Source organism: Terrapene carolina, unplaced genomic scaffold, assembly GCF_002925995.2.
Source record: "Terrapene carolina triunguis isolate 2854851 unplaced genomic scaffold, T_m_triunguis-2.0 Scaffold67, whole genome shotgun sequence".
NCBI classification, from domain to species: domain Eukaryota; kingdom Metazoa; phylum Chordata; order Testudines; family Emydidae; genus Terrapene; species Terrapene triunguis.
Window position 1 is genome coordinate 17,204,419 of NW_020664418.1, and position 17,713 is coordinate 17,222,131.

Consider the following 17,713-nt stretch of genomic DNA (forward strand, 5'->3'; position numbering starts at 1 on the left):
TTATGTGTGTGTGTTTCCAATGTGGACTGGTACTATTATATTTGCCCATTTATAAATAACAGGAATAAACAACCCAATTGATCCAATTATTGAAGCCAGAAGAAAAGTCCATAAAAACATTCGATCAAGCACCTGAGCTATAAATTTCCAGTCTTCAACAACCTAAAAAACAAACAAACAAGAATTGCTCAATATTCTAGAACATTTACAAATACAGGGCCAAATCATATAGTCCTGATTCAGGCAGAAGTCCTATTGATATTGTGATGTCAATGGGACTTCTGCCTGAATAAGGACTGAAGAAGCTAGCACATAGTATAAATTTTTCTATTTTGCCAGTTCCATAAACATTCAAGGTCTTTCTATTGTTACACTTTGAGTTAGAGCAAAGTTGTCAAACTCATTTTGGGGAAGAGGGCCGAATACTTTAGTTACAGCCAAAGAATCAGGGCCTAATTCTGCAAGGTGCTGAACACTTTCAACTTCCTGGGAGATGAAAGTATTCAACACCTCATTACTAGCATACTTCAATAGCAATATTCACAGTAGCAAAAAGTCCACCTGTAGCAACTGTTAGCAGGATTGGACCCACAATGAGAAATCAAATTAGTTCTGTTTTTTTCCCCCACTTATTGAAAGATAAGTAAAATATTTACAAGTGATCCAGCTACTAGACCAAGGCCCTGATCCTGCAGGCACTGGGGCCTACCTAGGGGAAGCTCATTGTAGGATCAAGACCGTAGATTATGATTTTTTTCTCTTATTAGTGTTTTCCCTCACAATATATAGACTATATTTATAAATATATATTTAAAATCAAGATATTGCAACATTATGGCAAAGAATGCAAGTGATAAAAAGGAAATTGACCCAGAGCAACTGTTGTACCCCTAGCACACATTCAGGTACGCAGTTATTTGAATGTGTGATTGCTTGATGCATAAATACATCTGCACATTTTTTCCTTACAAATACCCCTTCACTTGTAGTTCAATGCAAAAAACATATGTTGGTGCAACATCACAGTTGAAAAATAATTCTCCACTCACTTATTCTAGTGTAAATCTAAATCAACAAAGTTACACCAGTGAAAGTGAGAGAAGGATCAGACACATAAAATTCAACATTGTGGTTCTGAGAGTAACAATATAGTAGCCATAATACAGATAGGAAATACTGTACATACAGAGATACTATATATAAAATGCACGAAGATAAGATACTAGTACAGCGCCTAGCACAATGGGCCTCCGGTCTCTGATTACATCTACTAGGCACTACAGTAACACAAATAATTAATAATAATACATTGTTCTGGTTTGGACTTAAGACTGCAAAATTAAGTTTAGTTCTATTTTTGCTGAACTGCACATAAGATAGCTTTAATGTGTATTTTTTAAATTATAAAAATCAATTAAATTTAAAATGACAAAGATATCTTGTCATGTGTTAAAATTAAGAATACATACTCTCCAACAACAATGTGATAATGAAATAGTCCAGTAGCAACCCTACAAGCAAAATAAGATTTAGAATATTCATTCACTCTACTGTTGTAATTGACCAAACATCTTTTAAGGGATTTATAATTACAAGAAAATATTTTCAGAAAGACCACAAAAGGCTTAACTGTAAAAGGGAGCCAGACAGATTTTGATCACCATTGCAGAAAGTATACAGTACTCATACGGAGTCTATCAAAAATGTACTTGTTTACTGGAAGGCCTTTTTAATCACTTCCCAAAAGCAGGACATCTTGAAACAAAGCTAGCATTTCTAGCTATTTCAGGAAATAATTGGTCACTGCTATACTAGATAAGAACAGAGACAGGTACTCTAAGCCATTGTTTAGATTTCTATTCTAATTTCTAATCTGAACAAATGAGTGCAACATCACCAATACACACACCTCGCGAACGTCATTCTCCTTCATGATATGTCTTGTAATGTAGCGGATAGAATCTAGAGCTGCTTCCAAGGTGTTCCTAGATGATTCTGATCCACTGATATTGCTAGTTTCTTCTTTCTGAGCAAAGTATCTATCTACATGACTTCTCATGCAAAGTATCTTTGGAAGTTTATGAAGAAATATCTTGCGGACCCAAGGTGCCATAGCATTGTGAGTAGAAGAGGAACGATGATGAATATTAATAGCAAAGACAGTTATCACAATGGACAGTGTCACAAAAATCATAGTAAACACCAAGTACTCTCCAATAAGTGGTATAACTTTAGAAGATGATGGTATAATCTCTTCAATAACAAGAAGAAAGACAGTCAAAGACACCAGTACCGAAGTGCAGAGAGAAATTTTTTCACCTTCATTTGAAGGGAGATAAAAGACAAGGATAGTTAAAAATGAAAGTCCTATACACGGAATAATGAGAAACAGTGTGTAAAAAAGAGGCAACCGTCTAATTACAAATGAATATGTAATAAATGGGTACCAGCAGCATCCATCAGTTCTCTTCCCTTTGCTCCCTGTTGCAGTTACTATTTCCCATTCTCCATTATCAAAGAAATCTCTCTTGTCAACATCATAATCTTCTAGAATAATATCAACCTGTGAGCCATCATAGGTCCAGGAACCAAATTTCATGGAGCAGTTTTGGAGGTCAAATGGAAAGAATGTAACATCTATGGTACAAGAACTTTTGTAGTTTGCTGGGGGAGTCCAAGCAACGGTCCCATCATATTTTACTACTGTTTTTGTAGATGTTCCTTCAAAACGACCATCTGCACTGAAAGGAAAAAATATGCATATTTGGCTATGTTATTACACACATTACAACCAGATGCTTTTAGTTAAGGTTTCCTATTAAGTGTCACCATTCCAAAGTGTCATTTCAGATGCTTATCACTCTCAGATTTTTACCTTTAGAGTGGAAATTTTGCACTTTTGTCCTTAGATCAGGACTCTATTTTTTTAAGTTTAAGCTGATTAAGGAAAAGCAAACCATGAACAAACGTTTTCCCCATTATAATAATATTTGTGCAACTTTTCTGAACAGCTCTAGTGCCTCAGAAGAGGGGGTCAAAACTTGACTTGTGATAGGAATCACCCCTGCTTAACAGATGTGCATATTGGTGGGCTGGTGAAAATCAATTTTACTTTAACTTAATTATGCATGCAAAAAACAAACAATACACTTAGCACTTCCAAACTTTTTTTGTTTTATAAATACAATAACAGAGTTTGTTTAACTAAACAATTAACCAGTGTTCTACAGGCACTGTGTATGCAAATATAAGTTGAGCAGAAACTTTCATTCAAAATTCAGTCTCTCCAAGCTCTATTACCTCTCTGCATAGATGTATAAGAAAGGTGAGTAAAGTTTCATTTAACATCTTTGTATATTGAGTATTATATATATGAGGATGTATTTTGACAGCCTCAGCCTACTAGTTTGTATTCAGAACTGTGCACTCTGGTAGGACTCTGCAGGAGCCCTAGCATAAATGAATGCATGTTTGTGCAGGACAGTGTTCTACTTCTGACTAGCAAATCTTTTCATATGAAGGAATTTAACTATTTTTTTTTAAAAAGTCCTAGAAAATTTCATAGAAAAAGGAAATGTTAAAAAAAATTAAGATTGTAAAGCAAAGCACTCAGAAGTCTGGAAATGCCAAAGGTAAGGCAGTCCATGCATTTTTAATTCTGACACCTTATGTGCATGTATTACAATACAGTGTAATTATGGGATCACACACTATTTACCTGCAGAACCCATGCCTCATTCTATGTGGAGAGTGGATGGTCAATGTGGCAGGGGTAGATTTATTTTATAGAATAAGATTAAAATCTTACTTGTCATACAACACAATATCTGGAATCCAGATAGACTCTGATGGGACACGAATAGATGTTATTCCAGCATAGTCTTCAGGTTTCCACCTTAATTTTACATCTATCCATTCCTATAAATACATGATAAATGTTATAGTATTTTTAAAACTGACTTAAAACAGGCAATATATAGATAGATAGTTTTTGGATGAAAAAGAAGTAGAAGGGATGTAAAAGAGAGATCAGACTTTTTGCCTCCACATCTCACATATTAAAATGAACATGGTGACCCAGTTAGTCATTATCTACCTGGTCCAATTTTTCTTTCTTCAATTTTAAGAGCCATTTAGTTCCACAGTACTTCTGTATGGAGTTTTTAAAAATATTAAAAGCCTCTTTAACAATGTATTCACATAAATTAAAGCAGTTACAAAATAAGGATGGGCAAACTTGAAAAAGTTTGGTTTGGATAAGCATCCAAAAGTTTGGAAGCTTATCTAAAGCTGATCTGTACTTTAGGGTCAGAAAAGAAGATCCTGCTGTCTCATGAGATTGCCAGTGCTTTTTGGATCTGTCAGCACTAGAAATAATATAACTCCACCTTAACATTTTGGTACTTTTATTTCTGAACTAGAAAATGTAGAAGTGCAAGAAAAAATAGGATCTCAAAAGATTCACCATTTGGGTAGAGCTTTAAATGTCGGTTTAGGCCACTTATTTTAACTGAACCGGTTCATCTAGTTAAAGTACTGAACAGTGATAGTTGGGGAGGGCATAAGTGGATTTCACCAGACTTTCTTGCTATTCTGAAGTAGTAGCAGGTGTTGGTAAGGGCAGGCTTCTGCTTCAAGAACCAGTGTAAGGGAGTCCCACGTACTCCCCCACCTCAGTCAACTATTTAATAGCTAATCTAAAAAGAAATGCTTGAGTATAAATAAGAGACAAGAAAGGTGAGGTAATATCTTTTACTGGACCAACGTCTGTTGGTGGAAGGTACAAACTTTTAACCTACATAGAGCTCTTCTTCTAGTCTGTAGAAGGAAAGAGTAGCTCTGTGTAGCTCAAAAGCTTATACTTTCCATCATCAGAAGATGGTCCAATAGAAGATATTACCTCATCTACATTGTCTCGCCCATATCCTGGGACCAACACAATTGCAACAACACTGAAAACAACTGAGTATATATGGCAGTTTTTATGGGAAAGAGGAAAATTGAGAAAGTTCTATAAATATAATTTAGTAAACCATGTGCTCACTGCACGTAGGGGGCCTAAACGTTTCTCAAAGTCAATAAAGGTGCAGGGAAGAGTTAGAGAACTGAAGATGGTAAGTGGGATGAAAGGAGGAAACCCTTTGTAACAATTTAAGGGTAACTCAGTGACAAATATATCTAAAGATAATAACGGCGTCAAAGTTTAGTTCTGGATTGTGATTATTATAACTTGAGGGCACTTCCTGCTTATGATCTAATACCTTTACCTAGGGCAGAATAAACCAACTAGGTGTTTATAGCAAGCCCCTCCTCTTTGACCTCCAGATAGATTACTGGACATGAAATTAAAAGTCCTGAGCTTTGTTAATCAAAATAGGATAAAAAATATCTTAACAGTATAATTTTAAAATAATTTTTTAAAAGCAATTATACAAAGCTATACTATCTTGTGCTTGTGACAGTTTCTGACTAAAAACTGGATGCTTCATTATAGGAATTTCAAAATATATGTCTGAATATATGTATCTTCATTTAATAAATGTATCTAAAATATGTCACTTTTATTAGAAATTTTCTTTTTTGAAAAAGCTTTTAGATGTATTTTTTAATTATTTAACTGAATTTTGTGGCTATTACTTCTTTCGAGCATTATGATGTGCCTTTTGTGTTAAACATGCTATATAAAATAAAGGTTAATATAGTTTTTAGATGAAGATCCTATAAATATACAACCACCTAAAAAATCTGCTTACAACTTTACATTTTAGTCACTCAGTGGACTCTTCAGTTGACATTTGCACATACCTGTTTCATCCAAACATTTGTTGTCATCAACTGATTTTTCTCATCCTATAAAAAATTTAAACAGCATGTTTTTATGGGAACAATGATTTTACACTGCTTATTCACTGTAACCAACTGTGGTTTTGTTCAAAGGAGGCTCATTAAGTTGCAATACAAATATATTAATTGAGAAGGATTCCATTTGAAAAGCCTGTTTGTCTATTTTTTCTAACTACTATTGTTACAGCCACCAACTAAGATTACAGTAACCAAAATAAGTTAATGAAAAAGTGATTTCCCCTCCCCCTCACATCCAACATTGATTTACTTTGTATATTTTACAGCATTTCACGTATAGTACTACTGTTTCCCTGTAGAGTCATCAAGGAACAAAATGACTAATTGAAAATACTCTTTAAAACCATTACGGGAACAGAAAAAGCCTTACAGATTTTTTTTTTCTGTTTAAATTCAGAATATACTTTTCAGAAAGTGCTCAATTAGGAAACATTTTTAAAATTAGTAAATTAAAAAATATCAAGTTGAAATCTTTAATGTTCTAAGCTATGCCACGCCAGTAGATTATCTCCTCTTTTATGGAACTGACATGTTCAAGGACATTATCTTTATTTCTTCTTTTTTTGTACAATAACTTTTCTATATTTTATGTTTATAGAACCAACAAGAGAACAGATTGCTACAATTTAAAACTTTTTGTATTTATTCATTGAAATGAATTTTAAACAATAGAAAACCCAATAACTCTACATATACTGACAAAGAGTCCTGTGGCACCTTATAGACTAACAGAAGTATTGGAGCATAAGCTTTCGTGGGTGAATATGCATCTGACGAAGTGGGTATTCACCCACGAAAGCTTATGCTCCAATACGTCTGTTAGTCTATAAGGTGCCACAGGACTCTTTGTCGCTTTAAGATCCAGACTAACACGACTACTCCTCTGATACTCTACATATACTAAAAGCTTTACTTAACAAATTTTACAGAAAACAAAAATATGTCCAAGGGCCACTTATTTTCATCATTCTCTCTGTGGCCTCTGACAATTCTATTTTTCTTCCTTCATCTTCACTTCTCTGAGGCTCTCTCTTTCTGGGACTTCCCTCCTCATTGCACCCTTATCTATATATGCCTCCTTTTAAAATGTTTCATTTATTTTATATATATATATATATAAATATGCACAATTATTTAACAATAGAATATCAAGTTATTTTTCATAAACACTTCCCTATTCTAAAAGCTTTGCTCAGTTTGTAGTTTTAATATTGTTTACCATACATACCACATCCACTAACTGAGAGATGGCAAGACCAAACTTTATTTTTATTGTGTCATTCAAGCGTTGGACTGGGCGAACCCATTTTTGATAGTCTTGAAATAAGTGTTTAAACAAACGATCTTCACTTTTAGCAATAAAAGAAGGTTCTGATATACCTACACAACAAAAGAAATATGTTTAATATACACATATAGTGAAATACAATGTACTCATTTTCACGAACATTGGTACAACTTGATATTTAATTATGGTATATCGATTCAGGTATGTACATGTAGAAATTTATTTCTCATCTAATCCCCTTTTTTGTCTGTGAGGGTGGTGGAGGTTAAGCCACCTAGGGTTAGCTTGATAAGATTCACTGATTTTATTATTCATTACTCTTGTTAGCACCATCATACTTTCCAAATCTGAAGCCCAAGAAGAGAGGACCCTTATCTCATCATCTATGAGTAACACTGGAAAAAGTGAGACTAGTCAAAAATTTCTTGTGCCATTTTTACAAATCATCCAGGTACCAGGTAACTGTAAAAATCCTACAGAGAGTGTTTTTTTAAACTAGATAATGCCACTAAACTAACTACAGCTGCTTATTCATAATAGCGTGGTTTCAAACACCTCTTAACCATATTAAAAATGCCCTCCTCAAAATGGGCACCAATCAATGTAAGTCTCATCCTCCCACGGCACAAAGATAAAGAACAAGTCAGAAAGAAATGGCAGCATCCTTTATAGGTGGGGTGACTGACAGGGGTTTTTTTTTTTTTTTTTGCCTTCTTGCTTCAGTGGAGTAAGGTGGAAGGGATTCAGACAAAAGGAATACTTTCATCTAGTGGTTAGAACAGCATCATATAAAACATTCACTAATGTGGTTGTATAAGTCCTACTCTACTGAACCTTGGATGTAATGTTTCAAATCTGAGCAAAATGAAAGACTATTTTGTATTTTTCTTCTTAACACGAGGTAAGGTCAAGTTTTAAAACTGTTCCTGTATTTCTTGGTTATTTAAGAACTCAGGTTTACTAGGGATGTAAATATCGTTTAAAAGTTAACCATTTAAACTATTAAAAATATTTTGTTTAAATAGTTAACCAATTAAAGGGAGAGGGGCTGGGACTGATCTAGCCGGCGTGGCTGGGGCTGATCTGGCCGGCGCGGCTCGGGCTGGGGCCGATCCGGCTGCTGTGGCTGGGGTTGGCGGGCCGGCCTGCCCGGGGATTAACGGTTAAGGCAGGTTAACAGGTAAGACTAATGCTTACCGGTTAACCGGTTAACATTTTACATCCCTAATGTTTACTTAATTAACTCATTTGGAATGCAGGAGTTGCAGCTGTTTGGAGGGGGAAAGGAACTACTGGCTTGAAAACAACCTAGCAATAACTTGGAAACACACCCAAACTCAAGGGAATTGGCAGCAGAAAGTAAATGCTGCCTGGCTCTGGCTCTGTCTCTTCCCCATCCCTCCCAACCACAAACTCCTATACCAGCATGGAAGGGCCAGGAAGAAATTCTTCTGACTCTGTCAATCTGTTTCTTCACTTCAGCAGGTGGGTACTGTAGTTTTAAGAATGCTTGATAGAGATCTTGTAGGTGTTTGTCTCTGTCTGAGGGATTGGAGAAAATGCCGTTGAATCTTAGAGCTTGGCTGTAGACAATGGATCGTGTGATGTGGTCTGGATGAAAATACTTGAAATAAACTTCAGTGATACATGGCAGAGCATTAAAGGACCTTATGATGAACATATAGCAGCTACTGGATAGAGTCCAGTCCTGCTTCTGCTGGGAAGATAACTCAGAACTACTGTTCCAATTTTGGAAAACAATCCATCTCCAAAGTGGCCAGACCTGAAGAGAGTAGCCAAATTGGATACAAGAGCTAAAAGAGCTTATGTACACTTTCATAACAGATGTCACACAGAGAACTGCTGTGTCTAGAACCTGGTGACTGTGTTCGTGTTGAATTGGATAGAGAAAAGGGATGGACAACTCTAGCTGTCATAAAGAAAAATAATTCAGCATCCAGATCATATTTGATCAAGACCAACAGTAGAGAGTTCAACGGAAACAGTTGACATCTACAGTATGCTCCTCAAAGAGAACAATCAACAAAGCAAACTCTACAGATGGCAGATGCAGAACAAGACAATGATGATTCAAGGATTCTGGCCCGACCACAGCCAGTTGTTGCAACTAATGGCAAGCCAGATGATAAGTTGTTACGCATGCAGGTCGTATAATTAGAAAACCAGTATGATTCAGAGACACATAGCAGACATACATACTTCAAAGACAGCATGATAGCATACACATTGTAAATGGCAGGAATGTAGAACATAAAAAGGGAGGTGTAATAGAATGCTAAACTGTATTAGCATTCTATTACACCATTCAGCCACTAGGCGGTGTTATGAGTAAATACCTTATTTAAATGAACCTCAGCCATGTCTGGCAGAGCATTAAAGGATCGTATGATGAACCCATGTGATGTGTATAAGCAAACTCTGTGATCAGTCCATATTAGGGTTGCCAAGCCTCCAGGATTGTCCTGGAGTCTCCAGGAATTAAAGATTAATATTTAATTAAAGATTATGTCATGTGATGAAACCTCCAGGAATATGCCCAACCAAATTTGGCAACTCTAATCCATATCTGGTACATAAGTACATGACACCTATTCTGTAGAAAGAAGCTGTCAGTATCCACAGCTGTCAATCTCATGCTGATTTTTTTTTAGTTAGGATATGAGTGTGCTACTAATTAAGGCATAATGTCTATAACTGGGATATTTCAATTCTCAGTGAAAAGATAATTTTCCTGCTTCTAGTTAAACTTGAAGCTATTTCTGAAGGATCTAATTGCTCAAGTGCCTAGTGATAATGTTGTATCAATTGTTTATTATATCCAGTTTAGTTCAAAGCTGATCAAGACATTATTTAAAATCTCACCCACTGTCAACAACTCTGTACTAAGGAAGTGAGAAGCAAGATTATTTTCATCAGCTTTCTATTGCCACCACTTCAAATATTTGCAAACAAGAGTATGAATGAGCAAATTTTTCTGGTCACTGAGTAAAGTATCTGTTTGCCATTTCCTTTTTAACATTCATTTTCCAAATGCAATGGATGTTTGATGCTGTTCTAAGTTGTATAAATATACTTATAAAAGTACAAAAATATCAAGAAAAAACCTTTGCTGAATTTGGAGCACATATGGGCTGAGAACAGGGCATAACTCCAATTTTAAAAACAAGTCCATTGTAGGTCATCTTTAAAACTGATGTCTGGGATGACATATGCTCTGTTCCAATCACAAATGTAATCTGATTGCAAAAATTGTTTTGTTCAAGGCCAGGAGCCCTAAACTACTTTAGACTATATAACCACATAAACAGAAATTCTAAACAAAACTCATTGTCCCCACCTAATGAGGTCCTGGACGCTGAATTCCCCCCACATTCATGCCAAAATCAGAAGTATTTAATTAAAAACTGAAGGTAGATTGAAACTCAATCCTTCAATTTCTAAAAAAAAATCCCTTTCCAGTGAAAACTATAGAATTGTTTCAGAAAATCCTTGCTGCCCATCTTTTTATAAAGACATTTTATAAAGGGCTGGGGTCACTCCAGCTGGCCAGCTGGCGCGGCTGGGGCTGTTCTGGCTGGCCCGTGCGGCTGAGGTCGCTCCGGCCAGCTGGTGCGGCTTGGGCTAGGGTTGCTCTGGCTGGTTGGCTGGCGGCCAGCTGGCGTGGCTGGGGTTAACAGTTAGGGCGGGTTAACCAGTTAGACCAATGCTTACTAGTTAACCGGTTACTATTTTACATCCCTACCAAGCACACAAGTATATGCCCCTCTCCTCTAAATCATTGTGAATTTTTGAAATTCCATTTCTTGTTTGCTTGGTGTGGAGAGCTCACCTAGCAACTGCCCAGCTGACCGTGCTGGCTACATGCTGCAGATGTGCTCCTGCCTGGCGTACATAGGAGGTGGTGGGTGACCTGAGTCTGTGAGAAGAGGCTGTGCAGGCACAGCTCCAACACAGCCATAGAAAGTTTAATATCTCCAAGCAAATCGCTTGGGGCATGGGGGAGAAGGGCTACAAGAGGGACCCGCAGGAGTGCCACATGAAAGCCAAGGAGCTGCAGCAGGCAGAACAGAAGGCAATGGTGTCTGACAGTCGCTCTGGTGCGGAGCCACAGACTTGCCACTTTTACAAAAAACTGCATGCCATCCTCAGCAGAGGCACCAAGACCACCCCCAAAAGCCCCGCGGATACTTCAGAGGAGTCAGAGTCACAGACCCTAGAGTGAACAGTGAGGAGGAATTGTTGGATGAGGAAGAGCAGGAGGAGGAGTATGGGGGACAGGCGACCAGGGATTCAGTAGCACAGTGAGCCAGGACCTGTGTTTGACTCCAGAACAGTTGAGCCAGTCCCTAGAGTCCAGTGCAGGCAAGTCTGATGCAGGGGAAAGAACCTCTGATAAGTATGTAATTTGCTTTGATATTGCAGGGACATATCTGTTCATTTACTCCTTTTTAACCATGCTAGAAGAGGTAGTGAAATAGCAATTCTATTAGTTATCTGCTTCTCATTCCCCAGTAGCGTTAGGCAGAGAGGGCCCTGCAAAACAGAACAGGGAGAGACGTGCAGCAGGAGATGCTAGCACTTCTCAAGCGGCAAACAGACATGCTGGAGACTATTGTTGATCTTCAGGTTCAACAGACCTGTGCTCTCCTCCCTCTGCAGCCCGTAGAGAGCTGCATTCCAGGACCTCCCTACACCCCTCATTCCCACATGGTATCTGGGGCTGCTGCACTACCCCTACCACTCCACTCCGGGGGAGAGTACAGACAGTAACAGCCGCACATTCACTGACCTGTGAGAGACACAGTTGGTATATGTGTTTGTGAAATGAAAATGACTGTTCTTTCCCCTTCAAAGGTTCTATTCTCTGTATTTATAAAGTTTCATTCAATTATAAATATGTCTGTTAGCATGGGTTTGGAATAAAAGTCTATTTATGGAAACTTAGTTAATCTTTATTAGTTCACAACATATGCTGGCTGGGGTTGACATCATTCACAGATAATAGCAATAGGTGCATTGGCAATGTTATATTACTGCATACACAGCATTCATTACAAGGTTCATACCAGGATGCAAAAAAACAATGCCAGGCACAGCACACTACAGCAACACACATTACTGTGGCTCACAATTAAAATGGTCTTTCAAAGCCTCCCTGAACCCTATAGCTCCCCATTGAGCTCTTCTTATAGCCTTGGTATCTGGCTGTTCAAAGTCAGCAGACAGCCATTCCACCTCTACCCCGGCAAAAACTTTTCCCCCGTTTGCCTCACAGATATTATGAAGCACACAGCAGGCAGCTATAACCATTGCGATATTTTTTTCACTGACGGCTGATCTTCTGAGTAGACAGTGCCAATGTCATTTTGCTTCTGCTGAGCCTGTGGTTGAAGCGCTCCTTGCTGCTGTCGAGGTGGCCAATGTATAGCTTCATGAGTCACGGCAGTAATGGATAGGCTGGGTCTCCCAGGATCACTGTTGGCATTTCAACATCTCCAGTGGTAATCCTCTGTTCTGGAAAGAAAGTCCCTGCTTGCAGCTTTCTGAACAGGCCTGTGTTCTTAAAGATGCATCCCTGACCATCCCGCATTTATGTAGGTAAAACGTCCCCAGTGATCACCCAGCACTTGCAATACCATAGAAAATTAGCCCTTTCTATTGATGTACTCTGTGGCAAGGTGGTCTGATGCCAAAATAGGGATATGCATGCCATCTATCACCCTACCGCAGTTCAGGAACCCTATTGCTGCAAAACCATCCAGTATGTCCTGCATATTGCCCAGTCCTTCGTAGCAGGACTCCATTAATGGCCCTGCACACTGCATCACAGCAACACATACGGTGGATTTCCCAACTTCAAATTGATTCCCAACTGATTGATAGCAACCTGGCGTTGCAAGCTTCCACACAGCAATTGCCACTCACCTCTCCACCATCAGTGCAGTCTCATTTTGGTGTCACTGTGCTGGAGCAAGCTCTGCACAGATCCAGGAATGTGGCTGTGCGCATCCGAAAGTTCAGCAGCCACCGCTAGTCATCCCATACCTACATAATGATGCGATTCCACCAGTCAGTACTTGTTTCTCGGGCCCAGAACCAATGCTCTACCATCTGCAGCTGCTTCGTGAATGCCAACAACCTTGAATTGTTTCTTTCCATATCCCACAGCAAGCTGATCTCCAAAGAATTGTCATGTTCCCCATGGCTCCTCTGCAGATATTGCAGGATCAGGTGCGCTGTGCTTGCAACGCTCATCACAATAGTGTAGAATTGTGCATGCTTCTCAGAGAGATGGCGGATGCATGGGTTTGCACGGGTTTTGAAAAAATGTGCAAAACATTATGGGATGCAGATAAAATTCTGGGATGGAGAAAACTACATCACGGAACATTGAAACCATGTTCCCAATCACCCCTGCATGACTCGTTTGGCCCAATGAGGCATTGTAAACCCTTCCCAAAACACCTTGCGCTAGATGGTTGTGAGTTCCACAGTTGGATAACTACCCAGGGTGCACTGCTGTCTGCATGGATGCAAGCATTGCCAGTGAGGATGCGCACTGCAGACACAAGTAGCATAGTGCAGACATGCAAAAGAGATTTAATTACTGTAGCAGCTGTACGTTGACATAACTTAGGTTGACTTAATTTTGTAGTGTAGACTTGTTCTGAACCAGTAAGAGTGTTTTTGCCAACTAACAGATCCCTGAATGAAATAAGCTGTACCTGCAAAAGGACCTTTTCCCCAGTATAACTTTGTTTATACTGGACTTTTGCTGGTATGGCAATGTTGGTTAGGGGGGTGATTTTCCCCCCTCATGCCTAACTGATATAAAAGGGAAAAGGGTGCTACTATTTCTATTTTCCTTTTTTGGGATGGGATGCAGGGGGGAGGCTTTGTTTTTTGTATCAGCCTCTGGCCAGTAAATGTCTTATGAGTATGAAGCTTCAACCTTTCTAGCTTCTGGAAAGGAAGAGCCTTCTGTTTCTTCTCCCACCATCAGAGCCTTCTAGCTATTGCGGGAGCAGAGTTATCCTCTATCCTAGCGAATAACTCCAGAGCCTACTTCTACCACTCCTTTTTCCCAGGCAGCAGCAGCAGAATGAAATGGATGTACTTGACAGTTTCACACTGCCAACTGCAAAAGTTTGAATGGCAGCTGTGTGACTGACCAGATTTTTTTAGGTTTGTTTCATCCTGGTACTGCTTGGCAAAGTTATGAACATGAGCAGAAGAACAGAGCTGTGTTTGTGGAGTAAAGAAGGCAACACTTATGTTTTTTATGTTCACATTTAGAAGGTTATTATTGCAGTCAGAAAAGCAAGGAACTTTTAAATCAAAACTTCTGCAAAATATCTACTAATGGCTTGGCACCAGGGAAAGCTTACTACTTACCACTGGTTAGTGGATTTTGCAAGCCTTGCTGATAACCAGCATCTTCATAGTATATGGCCATGCTGCTTACAGAGAATGACTTGAATATAGATTGCCTATTCTTTCCCTGGCCCATGTCTGTCAGTCCTTAGATTAAGAGCTCCTCAGACCTTGTACTGCCCCACTTCTTGAATGCCTGTAATGTGCTTAGCGTATTGTGTGCACTACTGTAAATATTAAATGATAAACAATGTCTCAACCTATGGCTTGCCAAGATGTTTATTGCTCCACCAATCTCCAGGGTCGCTGAATACCAGCAGCACTGCTGTGCATATGATAAAATGCACTGCCTTGCAGAGCCCTAGCAACATTCTTTTTTGGTTTAGCATTAGTTTCTTCTGATCAGTGATAAGTTCAGTGGGGAGCAGAAGTGATGTCTACTTCCTACTAAACAGCTAAGGTAGATGAAGAAACCAAATGCCAGATGCTGGCTGGCTGGCAGCCTGGGAGTGGGAGGCAGAGTCACTGTGTGGCAATCCTGGCTTCACTGAAGTCAATGGGATAAGCCACTATCAGCCTAGGAACAGTATGGGGGAAAGGCATAATTCTTGCTGACCAGGGACCTGGCACTGAGGACAGAAGAAGGGACATGCAGAATGTTGGGGCAGGCTGCAACTAAACAACTGATGGGGAAATCTGGAAGGAAAAAAAACATCTGAAAGGGTGAAGGAGAGAGGAAAAGTAGGAAAAGCGTACAAACGAAGTAAAGTGGGAAGTGAAAGGAGAGAAAGGAAAAGCCATAATGAAGGATTTTAAGGTTAGAAACATTTTATTTATACAAGTTTCATTTATTCTGTACGCATCATGGAATTAAATTGACAATTTTGTAAATACTTATACAAATAAGGTACAGTCCTCAGGCTCCTGGCAAGTTGCCAGTACAGCCCTTGATGTTGTGCACTGGTACATCATCTGTCCACAGCAGAATTCTGCTCATGCCACTAGATTCCAATCTCAGATACACAGGTATGTATTGTCCCCATGGCTTGTACAAATCAGGTACTCTTCTTCAGTATGCAAGAACAGTAGTAGATTTCAGAAGTAATGCAAGTATGTTTTCCATACGTATTTGCCAGAATATCAAATTAAGGTTTTCATTTCTGGACAGAGTGGAACTATACAAGAGCTCCCATCCCAAATTTCCCTACAATCTACTGGAAGATTCAATTTTTTTATATTCTGAAAAGAAAGCAAAATCATTTAAAGGAGAATCATGATATAAGTAACCTGATAAATATAGGAAACTATGTTCTACAATTCCAATAGATGCAGATTCTCTCAAAATTCACTTCAGAAAACTAATTCTTATCCTTTAGGTTGAAATTCTTCTATATTACAAAACACTTCATTGATTTAAAGGCAATCATCTCATATTTTGTTTTGCAACAAACAACTACAGTTTGTAAAACTGGGATACTCCAGGAAGAAAGTTACAACATGCACACTCACACATAGCTGCATTTTAATGAATAGAAAACTGAATTTTAATTTTCAAGGGTTTGGAAAGCATACATAATAACCAAGTCATATGGAATTTAGTTCACCTACATCTGATAAGTTGTTTACTAAATAACTTGTAAAGGATTTCCCCCACAATTTTAATATATTATTCTAAAGCAATACTATAATATAGTTTACTGCCCCAATTCACCACATTTTTCAAACAATTAGTTAAATATCTACCACCAATTTCTATTTTTTAGTAAATTACAATTTTATTGTAGTTAAAATGGCCAAGAGAGAAACAAATTCTCCCCTCAGATACATATAGACAGTTCTCACTGAAGACAAAGTTGCATGCTTGTACCCAAGGGCAAGATTTGGCTCCACAAAAGTACTTGACTATGACCTTTTTTAACAGCTCTATATAATTATTCTTTCTATTGTGATGAGACTCATTTAGTGAAAACATATCATTCTTCCAACTAGTATAATTCACAGTAACTTTTTAAAAAATCACTTTTAGCATGATAGTAACATAGGTAAGATTTGTTACATTTCAAACTAAAATTCACATTTTTAATCCAGTTTAAATTTCACTATTTGCACTATTCATTTATTTTCTGCATCCCAGTTTAGAACATGAAAATCAATTAAGTCAATTTCACTTTTGCTTCAAGTAAGTTTAACTTTCAGGCTTTTAATACTGCCATGGGTGAAATATTTATCTAAAACCAACTGTTTGGAAGACTCATACATTCCACTGCTCTTACATTCTGTGAAAGCAATATTTTACAACATTTGTATTTTGGGACAAGCTTGAGCTGACTGTACCCTTTCAAATTTGCATAATTTTATCAACATATTTTTGTTTTGTGGAGTGTTTTATACATTTAAACTGTACAAATCAAATCCTTACTTTGAGATTAGCCCCCGGGACTTCAACAGGGTTAACTCACTGAATAAGTCAAGCAAAATTTTATCATAAATCCATAAGAATGGTATTTCAACAATAAGAAATATTTGTCATGTATCATAAGAATTACTAAAATATATTGTTTGCCTCTGGCATATAGAACACACAAAGCAAATACATAACAAATCCATAACCACATCAGTTGTGAATAAATGCAATACACCTTACAGAGAACAAAAACAAAACAAAATAAAAAAACCCTAAGGGTCTGATATAATGACAACAATAGCATTCTTCATTATTTGGAGTAGTTGTACAACTACCTAATGAGACGCTGTGGTCAGTATTTGTAAATACGTATGTGTGCGCCCAGAGAACTTTTGCTTGACAAGGGCAAAGAAAAACCTCTAAACAATGTTGTTAGTGGGGTGTTTTTTCCCTCTCTTCTGTTAAATAAAGCTGTGTCTGTTTAATTATGGTCTCTCTAGATTACTTTCATTAAAAATCAAATGAAAATTCCTCTGAGCTCTACCTCTGCACTGTCCCTAAGGATTGCAAAGCTAGTGTTCAAGCCTTGACTTGTCCTTCAAATCAGATTTAAAATGTTTGAGTCTGGTCTTTCAAAAAGTTGACATAGCATGCAAAATAAATAAAATGTGTTGCTATTTAAATCCCTGCAGGATTTTCCAAGCAAACTGTGTTTAACTCCAAAATCCGTTGTCATTTCTTGAACAGCGTTTGTACTGCCAGCT

At 38.0% G+C, this 17,713-nt stretch overlaps 1 protein-coding gene across 1 annotated transcript; it reads right to left on the reverse strand.

Annotated features, from left to right (window-relative positions):
* Positions 1 to 5,847, reverse strand: CHRNA5 (cholinergic receptor nicotinic alpha 5 subunit). Its single transcript, XM_024218845.2, has 4 exons — positions 5,806 to 5,847; positions 3,809 to 3,918; positions 1,910 to 2,741; positions 1 to 162 (listed from the first exon to the last, which is right to left on the reverse strand). The coding sequence occupies exons 1-4, from the start codon at positions 5,830 to 5,832 to the stop codon at positions 1 to 3; spliced, it is 1,131 nt and encodes a 376-aa protein (XP_024074613.1). The 5' UTR covers positions 5,833 to 5,847.
* Between the last annotated feature and the right edge of the window lie 11,866 nt (positions 5,848 to 17,713).

What these genes read in the sequence shown, in the direction of transcription:
- CHRNA5 (XM_024218845.2), bottom strand. Translation starts at nt 5,832, where the DNA reads ATGACAACAAATGTTTGGATGAAACAG. An exon ending in CAAATGTTTGGATGAAACAG is followed by an intron (nt 3,919 to 5,805) that starts GTATGTGCAAAT and finishes ATGTATTTATAG; the next exon opens with GAATGGATAGATGTAAAATT. An exon ending in GATATTGTGTTGTATGACAA is followed by an intron (nt 2,742 to 3,808) that starts GTAAGATTTTAA and finishes TTTTCCTTTCAG; the next exon opens with TGCAGATGGTCGTTTTGAAG.